This window comes from Populus alba, chromosome 1 (genome assembly GCF_005239225.2).
Source record: "Populus alba chromosome 1, ASM523922v2, whole genome shotgun sequence".
Lineage (NCBI taxonomy): Eukaryota > Viridiplantae > Streptophyta > Magnoliopsida > Malpighiales > Salicaceae > Populus > Populus alba.
The window spans coordinates 14,173,017-14,193,724 of record NC_133284.1 but is presented as its reverse complement, the minus strand read 5'-3'; the positions used below and the strand labels follow the sequence as shown (position 1 = coordinate 14,193,724).

At 29.9% G+C, this 20,708-nt stretch overlaps 1 protein-coding gene across 1 annotated transcript; it reads left to right on the top strand.

Annotated features, from left to right (window-relative positions):
* The first annotated feature begins 8,667 nt into the window (after positions 1 to 8,667).
* On the top strand, positions 8,668 to 10,531 carry LOC118039156 (phospholipase A1-Ibeta2, chloroplastic). Its single transcript, XM_035045768.2, has one exon. The coding sequence runs from the start codon at positions 8,764 to 8,766 to the stop codon at positions 10,300 to 10,302; it is 1,539 nt and encodes a 512-aa protein (XP_034901659.1). The 5' UTR covers positions 8,668 to 8,763; the 3' UTR covers positions 10,303 to 10,531.
* The last annotated feature ends 10,177 nt before the right edge of the window (positions 10,532 to 20,708 follow it).

Below are 20,708 nucleotides of genomic sequence, written 5' to 3'. Positions count from 1 at the left end.
TAATGAGATGGTAAATGTAGAAAACTTTCTCTTACCTTATCTTATAAGCATGACTGAAGCTTGCCTTTCCACTAATGGGTTCCATATAACATCAAATAAAATCACTCTTGAAGCACCAACAAGATTTATCCCATTAGAACAAGCCATAGTTAATGTGAGCAACATTTTTACCTCACTATTTAATTGCAATATTAAAATGTTTGATCAATGTATGACGTTCATCTACTTTAAGCTTTCCATGCTTATATAATACATCTCATTGGATATAATTGAACTTTGATTCATACTACTTGATTATCATGAAAAGGAGGATTCTAATTAAAAGTAGTTTAATTGATCTAGATATGATGTTTCATTGTTTAATAAAATTGAAATTGTATAAGATAATTGTTTATGCTTTATAATGCATCATCTTTACAATTTTTGGCCTATGTTTTATGTTTTTTAGAGATACGTTCCTTGTTTCAATAATTCTATAAGTGTTTTTTTTTTTATGGTTGTGGGTTTAATATGAGCAATTAATGGCTTGAAGATGTTTGGTGTTGTTTTATGTTTAAGTTGGCTAAGAGATTATAACAACTAATAAAAAAAATATCGATGGAATCATTGACAAACAGCTTTATTCTATTGGCAAAGTCACACCTCTATTATTGGAAAGTTGCAAAAGGTTTGGCCATTTTTTATGAAATTAATGATTAAAAACTCCATTGAAAATTAATTTTTTATAGACTTGCCGATTAAAAATTAGTTGTGAAATCTATTTTTTTAGCATGAATAACATTCTGACATAACATTAGCATTTCCATGGTATTTGAATTGTTGTCTAAGATGCCAATGGAACAACAATCCCCGACAAGCAATTTATCAATGACAGGTTTTCATTGAAAGTTGTATTGGTAACTAAAATATCATTGGAATCTTTTCCTAAACACCGATGAAATATTTTGTTAGTTTTTTTTTTTATTTTTTGGTATTGATTAGCTAATTAAAAATGTAAATAGATGTTAATTAAATATTGCTCACTAGTATGTAATTAGGAGGATTTATTGTAAGGATAAGGTGAGTTATCCTAAATAATAGGATTCATACAGTAAACCACAAGGCACTAACTTGAGTGTGACCAATAAGTAGTCACCCTTAAAAGGCATGCATTAAAGAAAATAAAAACAAAAGAGTTTTTTTGTAAGACTTTTGGTAAAATAATACAATTAAAAACTTATTTGTAAAAATAGTATAGTTAAATGAGACATATAGTTCTCACTTGTATAAAAACAAGACACAGAAGTTGTATATACACGACCATAAAACGCACATGTAAGACTTGTATGACCAATCAAATAAAAAATTAGGCAGAAATCTTTTTTTTTTCCTTTTATTTCTTTTTTCCTCCTTCTCCTTCCTTATATCACCTTTCTCTGCCCTTTCTTAATCTCTCTCTATCATGACAAACCATTCTCTCTCTCTCCCTCCTCACCATGACAGGGCACATCTCTCTCTTCACCATGTTCTTTCTCTCTCTCCTCACTCACAGTAACAATTATGATCGCCACCATCAGTGCCACTTTTGCATACCACCACCATTTACAACACCTCTCTCTCAAAAAATTTTGGTATACTGCCCCCCTTCACTATATCAATGTGATGTTTTTATTGTAATTATTTTTATTACATTAGGGTTAAGACTTTTTTGTTAGTTTAGGATTTTGTTGACTTTGGTTAAGTTAACTATATATTATGATAATTAGATTAAAATTACACTATTGAGTTGATAAATTATTTTATTTAAGGAGAGATTTTATGAATTATAGTTTTGTTAATTATGTTGGGGTTTAGGGTTTTTTTGTTAATTTAGGGTTTTGTTGATTAAAGTTTTATAAAAATTATGTAACTTGATGAGTTTATGATAATGATAACTTAACATTGAATTTTGTTGTGTTGTTTGACAAAATGTCTCAAAGCATGAGATTATTATGTTATTATAGTGATACTATTATTAATATTGATAATGATATTACTTACAATAGAGGCAGTAATGAGTTTCTTACTTGTAGATTAGACATGTCATTCTTTCAACTAAAAATAATAATTATGGAGGCATTGGATGGGGGTTTTTTAAAATTAAAGTTGAAATGGAAAATACAAGCTGGGACACATTCAAATTTTTATGTCCATGTGTCTATTTTTAATGATGCAAATTATAAAGAAACTCCTCTGGTATGGAACTCACTCAGGTTCCAAGTTATACTTAAGAATCACACAAACATCATATACAACTAGTATGTCTAGGATCGATAGTGATACAATGAACTTAACACCAATATGAGAAATTATAGAAATGAAAGCTGAGTTTTTCTGAAAATTGAAGTTGACACAAGTTAGGGCACATCTAAATTTTTTATATCGATGTGTCTATTTTTAATGATAGAAGTTTAAATTCAATGGTTAGGTTCACCATTGAAAATAAAATGGAAATTTTAAATCTTTACTTGAACCTAAACAAAGAAACTCCTTCGGTATGAAGTTCACTTGAGTTTCAGTATGAAGTTCACTCGAGTTCTAAGTTATACTTAAATGACCACACAAACATCACATACAGCTAGTATGTTTACGATTAATAGTGATACAATGTACCTAACTCTGATATGAGAAATTATATAAATGAAAGCTTAGTTAGGTATAATAATTGCTCCATATTGTTATAACACTAAACCAAATGATAAGGAAGACAACCATTATGTTGATGAAGCAATTGAGAAAAATGAGTTAGTTGGGTCAATAAGTTAATTCATATGACCTTTTATTCCTAGATTTAAGGATATTAGTGGGCCGAATCAAATGATATGCAATTTACTAGGCTTTGAGTTGTAAAAATTTAGAATTAATTATTGAATTGGAGGTTAGACAAACCTTTCAATCCAAGTTTAAATTAATTATTGTAGTTAAGTGGTGGCATACAAGGAATTCATTATATCATAATGTGCAACACTCAACCATAATTTATATGTAGTTACAGTGTATGTATGAGCCAATTTATTAATGGTATTTGTGTAGTGTATATCACAATAATTCTAATTCATTTGAGATCTTAAAATTGAAAGAACTACACATATTTGAATCCAATGATTATGCAAAGCCACCATCAGATTGATTCGGATTTTATCATTAATGTAATGTTGACCATTGTCAAAGCTAAAATAAGTATTAAAATAGCAATCATTCAAGCTACCATATATAAGGATTTTATTATATGATGTCTCATATCATAAGGTATTGGTAGCTAAACAAAAACTATTTGAGCAATTATTTGGTTTGCAAGAGTCCTTTTAAACATTTTCTACAATTATAAAAATATTTTTAATAAATTATTTTTTAGCATGTTACATATATAATTACATACAGAATTGAGTTAACTTTGTGATGTTACCGATGATGTTGTGTGTGCCACTCTCTTCACTTGGTTCTCATCATGTTATTTTGGACTTGATCAGGCTTGGAAGGTTTGATCCTCTAGACATTGAAATAGAAGAGGATGAGCCCTTCTTTCATGCATGACAACATGTTCATGATTTAGATGATGCAAGCCCATCCAAGAGATAATTTATTAGGTATAGTTAAATGACGTACTCGAATATTATGAGAATTGATTTTGTTGATATAAAAAGATTAATTGAGTTTGTTTTTATTATGGATTGACTTGAGATGAAATGGAATTATAAATCATGTGAATTGTGTTAAAATGGTTGTGAATTATGTTGAATATGGCTAGTTGAGTTTGTCAAAAAAATTTTTTCTTTTTAACGTAGAATTGAAAGATTGAAAAAACATCATTGTTACTGCAATGTTCAGATCATGCATGTCACACATGCACATCTTTGCTAGTTGTGAAGGTCTCATCCAAGGTTGTCAAAAACGTATTTTTGACACGACACGGAAAATGTAAAATAAATTCGGATCATAAAATCATAAGGATATTTTTTTCATATAAAGTTCAAGCATATTAAAATATATGGTTCAAATAAAAATTTATATATAGTTTAAATACCTTAAAATACATGATTCAAATATAAATTCATATATAATTTAAGTAAATTTTCATTAATTAATAATTAATAATTTTAAAATAAACAATCTAATTGATAAGTAATTTAATAACCAACTCAAATCAATACTATAAAGCATTTCTATCTCAAGGGCACCTTTACCAACATCTGTAAAGCAAACCTGACCAATTGGAAAGCATTGGTGTCAAACTTCACTTCATTAAATATAAAGTTGATAGTGGCACTTTTACCAACACTCAGCAACACAATCATGAACCAACACCTGTAAAGCATTTCTATAACTTCACTTCATCAAATATAGAGTTGATATTGGTACTTTTACCACCACATGTCTTTCCAAGAACCATAGTTGTACAAGAGAAATCAAGGGATTCTTGCCCAACAACCTCAAGATGCTTTGTTATGGCATTGGCACGATCAAAACCAGCAACATGATCACCATTTCTACCTCGCAGGTGCTCAGCTAATCCTAGTCTATATAAAACATATGCAGCAGCAACATTATAGGGACTCTGTCCAAGTCTATATGCAAGCCACAAAAATTTCACCCTGATCAACTGAAGTGTTTCACGCGTTTCATCAAACTCTTCTGATTCCCCATTTGTAGGATCTTCAATTTGTTGGGATTGCATATGAGAAACAGTTCCAATAGCACGAAGTTGCGAGGTTGCTCTGGGTGTAGGTTCCAATAGGGGTGCAGTGTGCCCAGGGCCAGCTGGACGAGGTGGTGAGGGGGTTGCACTCAGAGACTTTGCAGTTGAAGATGCAATCTTAGAGTGAATGATTTTTGTTAATTTTGTCAAACTCGGTAAACTTGGTCCGAGTTTACCAAGTTTGACCCATTTTAATAAAGTTTGACCGAATTTTTTTATTTTCGAATTTTTTACCTGATTTTGCATGTTATATCTGAGTTGACTTGTAAAATTGCATGATTTTACGAGTCAACTCGCGAGTTTAACAATCTTGGTCTCACCTATGTCTTTTATTGTCTTAATTAATTATATTATTTTTTATAAATAAGTTTTTAAAGGTTATATTTTGCCAAAAAAAAAATTCCACTATACTATTTTTCAAAAAAAAAAAAAAAACTCAAAACAAAACATGCTGAATTTTTCTCCGCCAATGCTTTATATCACTAGTAAATGGAACTCTGAATTAAAGCCTGCAGAATGTTGTGGGGTGCTGTTCTTGTCAGTATAGATAGTGGGAAATAAAGTGAAAAGGAAAAGCACTATTCTCGTTCAGTGCCTTTACCTCTCCTCCACATCCTCTCGAGACCTCAGAGCAATAATTTTGTACTCGGTTCTTTTCGAAGAGCGAGATGGATAAAAAAAAAGGTAGATCCCCAAAGCGCAGAAATATATAGAAAAAATATTGGCATGTTTTTTACATGTGATGCAGCTGAACTACATATGATGTTTCTTCTCTTTGACAACAAAAAAGATCTTACGTGTTTTTATTAAATTACTGGTTCTAAGTGCTCAGATAGCAAATTTCTTTGTAAGCGGGAATCTTGACCTTTTGTGTCTTTTTTTGTAAATATATTGTTTAAATATATAATATTTGTCCATATTGATCTTAAACGTAGCTTCTTGTCTTGGCATAGTAATTGATATGCAAATGCGCGTCTTATCTATTTAATTAGCACGTTTTAATAACAATTACAGTAGGAGTGCTAGTGGCTAGAGTTAGATACACTTACTATATGAACGGATGAAATCAGCCTCAACTATTTTTTTGTTTTTATTATTATTTCATAAGCTGAGGGATATATTAACAGTAAAAGCGAGCTAGCTCACAACGATAAAACACCCACAGTAAAATATGGAAGAAAAAAAGAGAAGCAGCATGCGAGCGAAGCACTGTGTACTGCAAGACCAACTTGCATGAAAAGGAAAAGGATCCCGAGGAAATTAAATTTAAGAGCTTAACCTAATATCTTTTGTTCTGAAAAAATGATGGAGAAAGGAACACGATAAGTGTTTTCTAGCTAGGTTCATTTTAAATCCGGTTGATGTGCTATTTTCTAGCTTATTGATCATGTAGTTATTGATATGCATGTATCTCCGTGTCTTCCTTTTTAGAATATGAAAAATAGTTTGCACGTTTTAATAACAATTACAGCAGAGAATTGATGTCGCTGGAGAACCTAATTTCTGTTCTGAAAAAAAGATTGGAGAAAGGAAGGCATATCTGTTGAATATCTAGCTATATAAGCTACGTACTCGGTATACGTACAGTAGTCTAAAAAAAATGATTAAATAATATTTCCAGGAGACCACTCCAATTTAGAGCAACTTCTGCGTATCTTCTTCAATGTAAACTTCAAGCCGTTCCATGTAGTTAACAAGAACTTAGAGTTTGATTTTGTTTTCTTGATTGAAAATTGGGAAAAGACCATTACGTAATGCAGTAAGTTGCATTTCATGACTTTGGCCGAGCACCGATGAAACAGTTAAACAATTCAAAAAAATAAAAAATAAAAACTATGATTTTATTATATTGCATGATCACAATAACCTAAAAGAATAGACTAAACTGGAAAAAAAAAATATTATTCTATATTTAATAAATAAAACAAAAGAACTTAATAGTTCTTGAGCAGAAACATATACAAATACAAATTCTCCCGTCAATTGGTTGTCTAAGGTTACGTTACATGACCACCAAGCAATGGAGAAACGTCCAATCTGTTTGGATAAATTAAGGTACGTCACAGAATTATATTTGACTTGAATTTTCCTCCTGCAGCTCTTTATTAATAACTCATTCAATATTCAACATTTGCAGTTTGGTAGATTTTCTTACCATGTGCACTCCTGTCATAGGCTAGTTCAGAGAATATTTGCCAAATGACTGGACTGATTAAGCTGTTGACAAAACTGAGATGAATCAAACGAGGATGTTGGTGGCATAAGCATGCCAGTCTTGGGAAAATCATGTAGCAGAAAACTAATCAACAGCATGAATTTTATCAGACAACTTCTGCAGTTTACGAGTTCTGTTTGAATACTCTGTGCGTGCTCCTTGTCTCCTTGAAGGAAAAGTCTCAATTTCGGACTTGAACTCCATTGAAATAGAAAAACGAAATTTAATGTGTATTTATGGAAGAAAAATGAGTTTGAGAATGAAACTATGTTTGGTTTTATATGTTCCAAAGTTGTTGGGAGACTGTGTGTGACTCTATACATGACGCGTTCAAGCTTAACCTCTAATGACGTGCATAAGTTTGAGAATATTGCTTCTTAATTAACAAGACAAGACAGTACTGGAGATTTCCCATTTTCCTTCCGTTCATGAAACTATACATTTGCATGGTTTTTTGTTTGTACCTCAATATTTCTTCCTTCTTTTGATTGATAAAATATATGCTGCTAGGGAAATAAATTTTAATAAATAAATAAAAAATATTTTAATATATTTTCAATAAAAAAAATATTTAAAAGAAATTACTTTAAAAGAAAGGAAAGTGTAGAAGATAAAATATTACACAGCAAGTCTTCTCTCTGTACAATTTTTAATTGCAAGGTAGATGAGAAAGGTAGATAGAAGATAAAATATTACATAGCAGTTATTTTTTTAGTACATTAATATAGGTGTTTTATTAGCTTATACATATCTCAATTAAATTCATAAGTTTTTATTATATTAATAATTATATAAATCTTTAATATTTATGAGATTTGTAAGATTAAAATTGATGATTTTTAAAAATTAAATTTAAAATTTGACCAATTAAACGTATATTTTAATTAATTTTATGAAATTTTTTAAAGTTAATTATTATATAATTTTTTAATAATTTTAAAGTTTAAAAAAATCAAATTAATAATTTTTAAAAAGTAAGGTTACAGTTAGGTCTTCTGTCTGTATAACGTTGTTTAATATTTGATACATCAAATGTCATTTCGATAGCTGATGAAGATTTCCATGACAAATTTTGAACATGGTACGTACAGCCAGAAAAGAGTAAATCCATAATTGACTCCCAGTTGTTGAGTTAAAAGGGAATTATGGCGGATCTATAAAAAGGAGACAAAAAAATTCTTTCGTTTTGCTCATTAGTTGCTTGTCCGATCATCGGTTAAGAACTAAAAATGAGAATTATTTTAAATTATATATACTATTTTTTTATTTTAACTCAATTATAAAGTATAATTAATGTTGTCGCTACAAATGTTCCTCGTAATCTCGTTAATATCATTTTGTTATTAATTATGATTATTGTTTTTTGTTTTCGCGTGTTCTTATAAAGTTGACAGAGAAGATCATACCTTTTAAGTTTAAATTTTTAAATAAAAATTACCTTTAAAAAACAATAACTACCACGTTTACAAACACTACCTTCGACCTTCAACGATTCTGACTTTTTGCTTCAAATAATATAGTTAACTCAAACGCGTAGCTCTCCTCGTTTCTTTATGAGAGAGATGGGGTCCACAATTTTTTAACTCTTTTACAACCATACCCCTCAATCTAAGCACAGAGTTCTGATATTATTTGTTGTCAACAATATGGTTCGGGGATGTAGTTAATTAAATACTAATAGTCGGAGGGCTTTTAGAGAGCCATGACTCTCTCTATATATAGAAGCTAGCTCCATTGATCTCTTCAATACCACTAGGTTCAAGTATCGGTACATATTCCTAGTCGACTCTCTCTCTCTCTCTCTCCCTCTCCATATCTCTGTCTCTCTGTGGCCATGCAGATCAGCTCAACAGTTCCTGCCCAAAATCTCGATCTCTTTCAGGCCAGACGTGCCAGCTTCAAATGCCAACAATCTACATTAAAACCCGCTTCAACTCTAACTCATTCTTTAAAATCTGTTGGTACCGAGTTAACTAAAAAGCACCTCGCAAATCTTGAAAAACTCCTCCAAAAGCAAGTCCCCGAACCAATTAACCAGACTGTCTCGCAACCGACTCCCAGAGTTTCTGATAAGGGGCCGGTGGCCACTAATAGACGAAAGAATTTATTAGAAGATCTTAATTTGGCTAGAATATGGTCTGAAGCGAGAGCAGCTGAGGAAATGTCACCTAGACGTCTAAACAGGCTACAACGTTTGTTATCCAAGACGGAGGAGTATTCTCCGAGGAACCATCTTGGTTCTCGGTGGCGAGAGTATCACGGAAGCAATGATTGGGACGGGCTTCTTGATCCACTTGATGAGAATCTCCGGCGAGAGGTGGTGAGATATGGAGAGTTTGTTCAGGCAGCTTATCATGCTTTTCATTCTAATCCCGCCATGTCGGCAGGGAAACCCCCGTCACCCCAACAGGTCTCACTTCCCGACAGGTCCTACAGGGTGACGAAGAGTCTTTATGGGACTTCCTCGGTTGGATTGCCTAAGTGGGTGGACGATGTGGCACCGGATCTAGGGTGGATGACCCAACAGTCTAGTTGGATCGGCTATGTTGCGGTGTGCGAGGACCGGAGGGAAATCCAACGGATGGGAAGGAGGGATATTGTTATCGCATTGCGTGGGACTTCTACTTGTCTTGAATGGGCTGAGAATATGAGGGCCCAATTAGTTGAAATGCCCGGAGACCATGACCCGACTGAAATCCAACCCAAAGTGGAATGCGGGTTCTTGAGCTTGTATCAAACTTGTGGGGCTAATGTGCCTAGCCTAGCCGAGTCGGTGGTTGAAGAGGTGAAAAGGCTAATAGAGCTATACAAGGGTGAGGACTTGAGCATTACAGTCACCGGACACAGCCTCGGCGCCGCCTTGGCTGTATTAGTAGGTGATGAGTTGAGTACATGTGCACCGCAGGTGCCACCAATCGCAGTCTTCTCCTTCGGCGGACCCCGTGTAGGCAACAAAGGTTTTGCAAACCAAATTAATGCCAAAAATGTTAAGGTCTTAAGAATTGTGAATAACCAAGATCTTATCACCAGGGTCCCAGGGATACCCATGGTAGAAGAGCTCAATGACAACATGCCACTGGCCTATGCACACGTTGGCACGGAGCTACGCGTGGACACAAAGATGTCACCGTATCTCAAGCCCAATGCCGACGTGGCATGCTGCCATGACCTGGAGGCATACCTGCACCTGGTCGATGGGTTCATGGCTTCGAACTGTCCGTTCAGAGCAAATGCAAAGAGGAGTTTAGTTAAGTTGCTAAATGAACAGGGATCAAATGTGAAGAGATTGTATACAAGTAAGGCACAAGCCTTGAGTTTGAATTTTGAAAGGCAAGGACTGGCCGCTTCTGGCTGTTTGCCCAGCCCTTCTTGACAGACTCACCCACGGGTGCATGTAACCTTGTTCATAAGGAAATGTAAAGTCATTTTTTAAAAAGCAAAATTGGCAAGGCATACACTTTTGGTCCGTATTTCATGTTTGGACAAAATACTTCAAGATATTGTTCCCTGGATTCTGCTTTTTTTTCTTCTTTTGAACTGGTTTGCCCAGCATGATTGAAAATCTCTTGTGCTTTAGCACCAAAAACAACAATTTCATATGCTTTTACTGTTTTCTTTATCCATTCTTTTAATTAAGATCATTATTTAGTTGCCATTCAATTGCTTTTTAAAAAAAAAAAAAAACTTGTAAGTGTTTTGGTCAGTTTACATGCACCTCGACTAATCTCTCGATGCCCTAAAATTAATGATCAAGTAAGTTTCTAGTGACCTTAAGATTTACGGTACTCAAACTATTGATATTTGAAAAGCAAATTCAGGAGCTAGTCAATTGAATTACATCTTTTAGAATTCATTCAATTGCTTTGTATTTTTTTTAGATTAACATGGGTGTCCGAGTCAGCTTGCGCACATCTTAACTAATTTCACGGATCCTGAAATTAACGATCATGTAAGTCTCCAATAGTCTTGGAGTTTGTAAGACTTGAACTGATGATCTCTGAAAAGCAAGCACAGGATCTAATTAGTTAAATTATACCATTCAAAATTAGAATTCATTCAATTGCTTGGTTAATTGGATCTGGAATGGATAATTAAACAAGTTTCAAAGTTCAAATAAGAAGAAGATTTAATCCATGCAAAAAAAATTAAGAATATCACTGAAATCCTAAAATACTCGTATGTTAATCACCCAACCATATCATCCTCATTCTCTACGTATAATATAATGAGACATAAAATGTCAATTCTAAATCTTAAATATTCTTGATGTTTTTCCCAAAACAACTATAAATTAATCTTAGTCAAATCGCAAAAGAACTCGAGCTATTTTGTATGTAAGAATAAGATTTACAAAATAGAAAGTGTTATTAAATAAATTTAAAATAATCTAGACAAATACAGGGAAGGAGAAGACAATATACTTGAGAATACTGTTCGTATTTCCAAATGTGGCAAGAACATTTTAAACTGTTGGGGCCTTTAAGGGAGGATGCGTCATCAACGGTAGATGGGATGATGATGCAACACATCATCCCAAACCGCGGATTTGGTAGATGTGGAGATACCACCTGTCCACTTCGTATTTGAGTGTACACACGAGAAGAAGAAAAGGCATGTCCCTTCCTCGCCATGCGGCTTTCGAAGAAAAAACACAATGTCAAAGCCTTCAACATCTATTAAACACAACCGACCGTTTTAACAATTTATTTTTATCTTTGACGATATTACAATGGTTTTACATCTGCCGACCAAATTGTCTTTGTTTAGGTATATAAAGTTGTTTGATGGTATGCTTGTGGGATATAAAGTTGTTCGAGTGTACTGTGATGGTGATTATTTTTAAAATGTTTTTTTAATATATTAAAATAATATTTATTTTATTTTTTATATTAACGCGTTAAAACGATTAAAAAAATTTAAAGAAATAATTTGAAGTAAAAAAATAAAAATATCTTAATTTAAAATAAAATATTTTTGAAATGTAAAAATAAATAAGGTCTATGTTTTTTATTTTTAGTTTAACCCAAAAAAATATGAATTTAATCTAATAATACATTCCCTCCATCCTAGTGCTTTGGAAAATTATACAAAAATGGAAACACTGTTTCACAGAAGAAATTACGATTTAGAAATAATATCTGGGATTTTGGCTGTTTTGGAATGGTGATTTGGAAATTACGTATAGAATTTTGGCTACTTTAAATACTGTGGCAATGACAATTTTATAATTATTATTGGACTATCAACAATACAACTAAAACAAAACGTTTTTCTTTTGTTTTCGGTGTCTCACTGCATATGACACTTTGTTGGTCCGGAATTAGTTTGGTAATGTAATTATAGTTATTTTGTAACATGTTTTTAGTGTTGAAATATATTAAAATAACATGTTTTTAGTACTGAAATGTATTAAAATGATATTTTTTTATTTTTAAAAATTTATTTTTAAATCAACGCATCAAAATAATCCAAAACACATAAAAAAATTATTTTTTAATAAAACAAAAAATTAAATTTTTGAACACGGCGGGCGTTCCCAAAAGGTGCCTTAAAAGGGCAATCTATGATTCCAGGGAAGGCTTCAAATGGCATTTTATTAATTATCATCTAGTCTCTGTTTCTGTTTTTTTTTTTTTTTTTTGGAGTCATAAACATAGACTTGATGAGGCTTCAGATGGCATTTTTATAATTATATCGTCTAGTCTATGTTTCTTTCTTCTCCTTTATTCCTTGGAGTCATAGAACATAGACTAGATGATATAATTATAAAAATGTCATTTGAAGTCAATCATAGATTCCCTCCAATCTTGTCCTTTTGGAAATTATACATGTACTAAAATAAAAAAAACAAAACAACACAGTGTTTTTCTAGAGAAATGACAAAATTGTAGATTTTGTCAATTTTTTTATTGTAACAATAACAAAATTATAATTTTTAGATTTTGTTGTTTTTAGAGAAAACAAGTTCTCCTTGTTTTTTTTTTTTCCTCCTTATAATTGATTTTTTTTTTTTCATTTTAAACCTTTCCTATTTATCATCATTTTTTTATCGTTATTTTTTTAGTTTTTCCTTTTTTTTCTTTATATTGTTTTTGAAAAAAAAAATATTTTTATTATTTTTAAACTTCTAATATTTATCACTCTACACTCGACATGTCTATACCATACCTTTTGTTTTTATCTTTGTTATTTTGTGATTTTTTTTAGCTTTTTTTTTTGTTTTTTGAAAAATTATTATACATGATGTTACATTTTTTAGGGCCCCACTTAAATAGAAATAAAAAAAGGAGAGAAAATACAAAAAAAATCAAAAACTTGTTGGGAATATATATATAAGAAGAGTATACTATAACGCCTAGGATATTGCCGAAGATTGACCGAGGAATATAAAATATGCACTTTTAAAAAAATTATTATAAAAAAAACTAAGAAAATGGTGTTTTACTATAGCAATTATAACATTATTTTTATTATTATGATATGTTAAAAATTAGCTTGAAATTTTATATATTTTTTTATTAGCGCATATGTTTTTTCCTATATATTTTTTATATGTAAGAATAAGATTTTGACTCGCGGTTATATTTATTACTCGATATCAAAAAATATATTAATAACACATATTCAATAATGTTTTTGCATTAGAAAAAAAAAAGTTGTTCAACCTGCAGCAAAGCGAGTTAAATAGACACATTAACGTTTTGTTTTATTTATTTATTGGTATAAATGGTTCTCGATGTATTCAATTAAATGCATCCATAGATTTTTTTAATTTATAATTAGATTTAAAAAACACATATAAAAAGCTTGCATGTTCATTTATTTATTTTTCAAAAATATTATCCAACCTGTAGTGAAGTGCGAGTCAAATAATTAATGAAAGTTTAATTAGTGTTGCTTTCAATATGTTAATTATTTTCTACCTCTAAACCGTATAAACATTTTATGCATTCTTGAATTATAAATTTAAAATATATTTAAATAATATAAAAATAAAAATAGTATTTATAAAACCTCGACTTTTAAAATGAGAGGTAAAAAACTAAAAATTACAACAGCAAAAAAAGCAATAAAAATGGAGTGGCTGGAGTAGTTGAAATGGCCCATAAAATAGAGAATCAGGCTTGAGCTGATAAGCCTAAGAGCAAACAAGATTTTGGCCCACTCTATAGGAGATTTTAGAAATCATTGTTTAATTAACGGTGCAAAAGATGGCCTCCGGCCGCGGGGCAAAAAATGCTATCAGAAATTATTTTTTGGGTTCATCTATTCGGTTTGTGGGCTATTAGATACCATTTGTTTTTCTGATTTAAAAATGTTTTAAAAAAATTATTTTTTTAAAAAAAATTTTTAGATCGCCCTGATATGTTGATATCAAAAATAAATTTTAATAAATAAATAAATAAAATATTATTTTAATACATTCCCAAGCGAGAAGCACTTTAAAAAATAATTGCAACTACAATTCCAAACAAGCTTTTAATATCTCAATCCTCCTAACGCTTCAAGTATTTTTGGCCTCCCCATGTTTAAAGTTGAAACCTTAACTTCAAAAGTTATATTTTCTCCACCTTTATGGAAGTCCGAATAGTTTTATTCTTCTTAGTTTTCTTTCCTTTATTCCTAAGAAAAAAAAAATCCTTGTCAACCATAAAGTAGATTAGCTGGATTCGATGCAAATGTTAATTTTTTTTTTATTGATGATAAATGATAAAGACTTGGGGTTCATTATAATACCTATTATATTATATCAGATACCTCTACATGACCTATCAAAAACATCTTTAGACTGACCACTTGTTCCCTTATAACAATCATACATCCCTTTACAACAGGACTTGGTCACATGTCCCTCTTTTTCGATAGACTAATTGCTCATCACTTGAACTAACCTTACGACCACACATAATAAGATTTGGATGCGCACACCCCCCTTCTCAATGGACTAGCCACATGTTTCTATTGGATTAGCCTCACAAGCTCCCACGGCGAGACATGATAACAAACGTTTAAAGTTTAGGCAAATCTAAGAGGATGTGAACTAGGTTGCCAATTAAAAACTTCTTCTTAACTTAAAAGCAAAATATAACACAACCTAATGATTAATCCAAATAAACAGCTCAAATATCAATAGAAACAAATTTAAATAAGTATCAATACAATCAACACTTCAAGACGACCACAAATAAATATAAGAGATAGTTAAGAAAGAGTGTACTGAGATTTTTATAAAGGTTTGGAAAATCACATGCTCCTCTCTTTAAACCATCGTTCAAGAGTTTCACTAACACTAACTTGATCTGCTTCATGGATAAAATCAAATTTTTACACAATCTTTTTCACATGTCAAGTATTGAAACCTTTCTCAATACTTTTTTAGGCTCAAGATCAAATCAAATCCTTTTACAGGTTAAGGATCAAGCCTAATCTTTTGATAGGTAAAAGATTAGCAACCCCTTTCTCACCAATACTTGTAAATTGACAAGTATCAAACAACTTTAAAAGCTTTTAGCAGACTTCCTTAAGTGCTTTAGTGTTATTTATATTTTTTAAAATATTACTCTTTTAATAAAGTTAAATGGAATACAAGCAAAGTACTAGAAAGAATTTTGTCAATAACAATTCAACCTTGTTTTATGAAAAATGAAGAGTAAAACTATGATTGTAAGAGGTTGTTAAAAGTGAGAGTATGATCAAAACTTTGCTTTAGATGTTCTACTTTATTTTTTTGAAGAGAGAGGTATTTATGTCCGTTGGGGAATCGAATATACCCTTATTAGAACCAATTAGATTGTTTTAAAGTTGTTGGATAAATTTTGGAATTTTTAGAAAAATAGTTAAACCATTTTACAAACCGATTAGATCATTTCTCAAAACGGTAACCTATTTTCTAAATCAACTAAACTAATTTAGGTATTAGGAAAATTCTCTTTGTTTTGTGTACTTCGATCTTTTCTTAGTTTCTTGTATTCTTTTGGGTTTGTCTAGGTTTTATATGTATGAAAAATGATTCCTAAATAAATTAAAAGTTATTTGGCAAAACCTTCTTTATAAGATCTTGGTCTTTAAAGTTAAAAGTCATTATTATCTAAAGATTTTTGTTTGAAATTGAAAAATATTATGGCATCACTTTATATATCCATACCTTGTTTCTTTAATGATTTCCCTAAATGATTCCAATCTCTTGAAGCTTGTCTAAATCATCACAAAGCTTATGCAATATACAAATACAAATATGTGAGTGTCATATTAATTAAGTAGAGTTACTTATCCTAGCTTTTATGCATGTCTTGACTTTTTATTTAATCATTATTTAACTTAATCATTAATGCATGTTTCATATAGGCATTCAAATAAATAAATGATTATCTCACCATATAGAAACATAAAGATCCATGTATGATATCATACGCTTTAAGCATATAGGATAAATCAAATTAAATTTTAAGTTTAAAACACCTTAACTTTTAAGTATAAAACAAGTTAAACATCAAGTTTAAAACAACTTAACTTTTAAGTTTAAAATCAATTAAGTACAACTCTTCAAGATTATTGTTAAAATACTTAATTGCAACTCATTACTCATATCAACTTGAACATAAAATACTTTCAATCATGACAATATATTTATTTCTCCTCATATTATATGCAATGATAACATAAATATAATGCTACAAAATATATATCAAATATGTGTCATCATTAAAAGATATTTTAGAGATAAAAGATCAACCAATTTAAATTATCTATTCCACAAAAGTATAATTAAGATAATCATGAGGAAACATGGAGTCAAATATTATATACCATTTTTCAATAAGCATACATACAAATAATTAAGAGGATAAGAAATTTATACCATGAGTCCTTGATAAATGATAAGTTTTTATTTTTTATATCTATAATTTCTCTTTTGATTTAATTGCTTCATCATACTTAAGATAATTTATCATGTTTTTTTCAAGAACTTTATGTGTATCTTACAAATCTTAAAAACCTTGTGCAATACCAAGCAATATATCCATAATTGCATAATTCACTTGTTCATATAAAAACATTATTCAAATCAAAATATTACTTAACTAACATATCAATGCAACAAATAAAGTCAATCAAAACATTACTTTTTTTATGCTAATTTAAGACATTAATGTAAAACATTTACATGAACTTACATTAAACAATATCAATCACATATTTTGTTATCATTAAAACATGGTATTATACATAAACATGTATTAAACAACATCAATGATATATTTTATTATCATCAAAGTTATACAATATTAATTATAAATTTTATTATCATCAAAATCTTTCAATGATTTTTGTGTATTTAGACTAACAAATGTTCCCCTCTATAATGAACTAACCATATGTCCTCCTCATTAATGAATTGACTATATGTCCTCTTAACATGACTTATACCTCTGAATCTAACTATTACACCATGGACGCCCTATCTCCTGTCAAACCTAGTTTATTCTCCATTAATTACATAGATAAAATATACTTATACTTAAAAACACAATTGTGCTATTCTTGGTTAAACTTGATCGTGCATCCTCCCTCCTCATTGGACAAGTCACACATCCATCTCTTTAGTGGATTGGATACATATCTCTATATTGGCTATGCATCCCTCTACAATGGGACCTGGTTGCACTCCTCTTTTTTTAATGAATAGGTTAAGTTTTCTCTTCTTGACGGGTCAATTTAGCATCCTTCTTAACATGATTTATACCTCCAAATCCAACTATTACATCATATGTGCATCATCCTTGTCAGACTGAGTTAATATGCACCATTTAGGGAAATAAAGTATATATACATTAAACACCCACATATTTTTTTTCCATAATGAATCCCATATAATGGCATCATGACATGCTCATACCTAGGAAATGACTTATATGATGTCTTTATTTATACTCAATATGAAATTTCTAAACTTATCTCCATGCAAGTTGGTGTGGCTCATGGTTATAAACATTCATAAGCCATTATGTAAAAGTTTGGCATGTTTTAACTCATATTATCTTTTTTAGCATTTGGACATTTATTTTTTTACATCTTCTTTATAAGCACACATAACATAATGTATAAAGATTTGCTTCTCCCATAATAGTGTTGTCTTAAGCATTGAAGGGTCTTTTTAAGCCCAATAAAAGACTTGTTTTGTAGGTGTTCATAAAGCTCAACTCTAACAATCTCGATCCCTTAGTCCATTGATCAGTCTTAGAAAAAACTAAATCTAATAAATTTTTCTCTGAATATATTAGTGGTGATGTTTAGACATTGTACTTAATCTTCAATATAATCAATCAATTGTTGAATTGATATTAAATTAATTTGTTTAATTATTTAATCATATTTTATTTAGGATTGTGATTTATATTTGTGTTAACTTATTAGAGAACCTAATAGGTCACAAACATAAGAACTATTGGTTAGAAATTAAAATGAGATGATTAATCAAGTGTGACTTGATTGTAAATAAATTTTAGAATTTAAGGACTAAAATGTAATTAATATAGGGAGTTGCAATTTTAGACTTAGAAACAATCAAGTAAGGAATTGATTAAATAAATTTTTAAAATTAGCCTAAAATAATGTGTGATATTGTTTAATAGGCAAATTGATATATTTTTTTTTTCATTTATAAAGTTTTTAGGTTTTTCTTATTGATAGAAATTTATACCTTTTATTTTTCAAGAATAAAGTATAGTAAAAAAAATACCTAAAACACAAAACAAACGAGTTAGCACTCAAAGTTATAACAATCACTCTCTTCTAAAAGGGTTTAGGAGATTTCTCATTGGTGGTTTGTGTGAATTGCAGTTAACGGTTTGACACTTTAATGACTTGTGGTTTGCGACAACTTAGTCTTGAATCAATTATTTAAAGACTAAAGGAACATTTGATCTTCATATATTTTTTGTATAAACCATAAACAACATTGACCTGTCTAACGAGATCCTTACAACTTCTAAAAAGAGTTTAAATTTATTATTTTTATTATATATGTGTGTGTTAGAAAACCCAACAAAAAAATAAAGTTTCTAGGTTTTGTAGGTGCATTGACATCTTTATTTTCATGGTTATATAAACCACAAACCATCCTTACAGAGTGAAGGTTGTTTCTCCATGAGTCTTGAAACATAGAAAAAGTTGTTGATTTAAGGGTTTCCATGGTATGTGTATTATATATTACACATTGAATCTGTGTATTGTAAGGAATAAGAAAATCTTTTTGGAGAGTGGATTAAAAATTAATTAAGGATGGTTTTTGGTGAAGAAATCAGTGATGGTATACGACTGGGATGTAATTTAACTAAATAAAAAATCATTGACAATAACTAAATACATAACTGAAAAAATTAAAAAACAAATATAGATTAAGATATTTGATCTCGCAACACGGGTAATTTACTAATTATGTTCACTAATTCTTTTTATTAAAATTAATTTTTTATTACTCAAAAGATAGTAGAAATAGACACGCGCGTAATTAATTGAATAAAATAAAAAAATATTTTTTATTTTAAAAAATAAAGTTCATTTATATAAAACATAAAGAAAATCATAAAGATTATAATAATCTTTTTTTAAAATTAAATATATACAAAGTAATTAACAACAACAAAAAAAGCTAAAAAAATCTGAGAGAAAGAGGAAAGTTATTTGGAAAAACTATATATTTAAAAAATCATCAATTTTTAAAAATAGGAAAAATTAGAAGAAAAAAAAAGACTAGGTGTTACTGGGTAAAATTAGAAGAAAAAAAATTGAAAAAAAAAGCCTGATGAAAATTCATCTACTTTTCCCTAGATTTCAGCCATGATGGTGGTTAGAAAATCGAGATTTGTTGGTTTTTTGGCATAGAAACCCATTTTCCAACCCATATTTGGCTTAAAAACACTGTAAATACCTTGATAAACCCATAAATAACTTTAAACAACCTAAAAAACCACACAAAAACTTGAAATCAACTCGAAACCAAAAATCTTCCTAAGCTTACATATGGTATCTAGGTAATGTTAAGATAAAAAAATATATAAGTGTAACTTTTCTCACCAAATGTAACCCGTTAACACCAATACCGACCATTTTGATGGCTAAGATCGGTGTCAACGCCAATATTGTTTTTTACCATCGAAATCCAGCAATTTTCTTTATATTTCTCTTTGTCTCTCTTTTTTTAAACCAGAGAATTAAAAATAAAAAAAATAAGGTTTTGAATTAAAATTGATTCTTTCTAAAATTTTAAAAATTAGAGGGATACAATATTTATAATTTGGAAAGTATGAGAACTATAATAAACACTTAACCCAAAGTTTTAAAAAAACCATCTATTTTCTTTGTATTTTTTTATTTCAATCCCTTGTCTTTCAATCTCAATCATTCTTAATAAAATGAACTAAATTAGCCTACAATTTGAGGACTATAAAGGCTGAATAAATATATTTTTTTAAATAAAAAAAATAAAACACCTATGGGGACTGCCATATCCATGAGAAATATAAACTAAAATATCTATGAGATTAAGAGTGGAATAAACAAAGAGAATTAAAAAAAAACCAAGAAATCCATTTTTTTTTAAGTTTATGGAATTCAAAATTCTTGGTTTAAATTAATTTTTTATGATATATATTTTTTTATTTTTAAACAATAAACTTAGTTAATCTCTAGGTTTTATAGCTCCTGGGTTGATGTTCAATTGATTTTGTTAATCAACATTGATGAAAAGTGGATGGAATGGTAAAATAAAATACCTAT

Bases quoted from the DNA above. Each gene is read 5' to 3' on its own strand.
- LOC118039156 (XM_035045768.2), top strand. From the start codon at position 8,764: ATGCAGATCAGCTCAACAGTTCCTGCCCAAAATCTCGATCTCTTTCAG.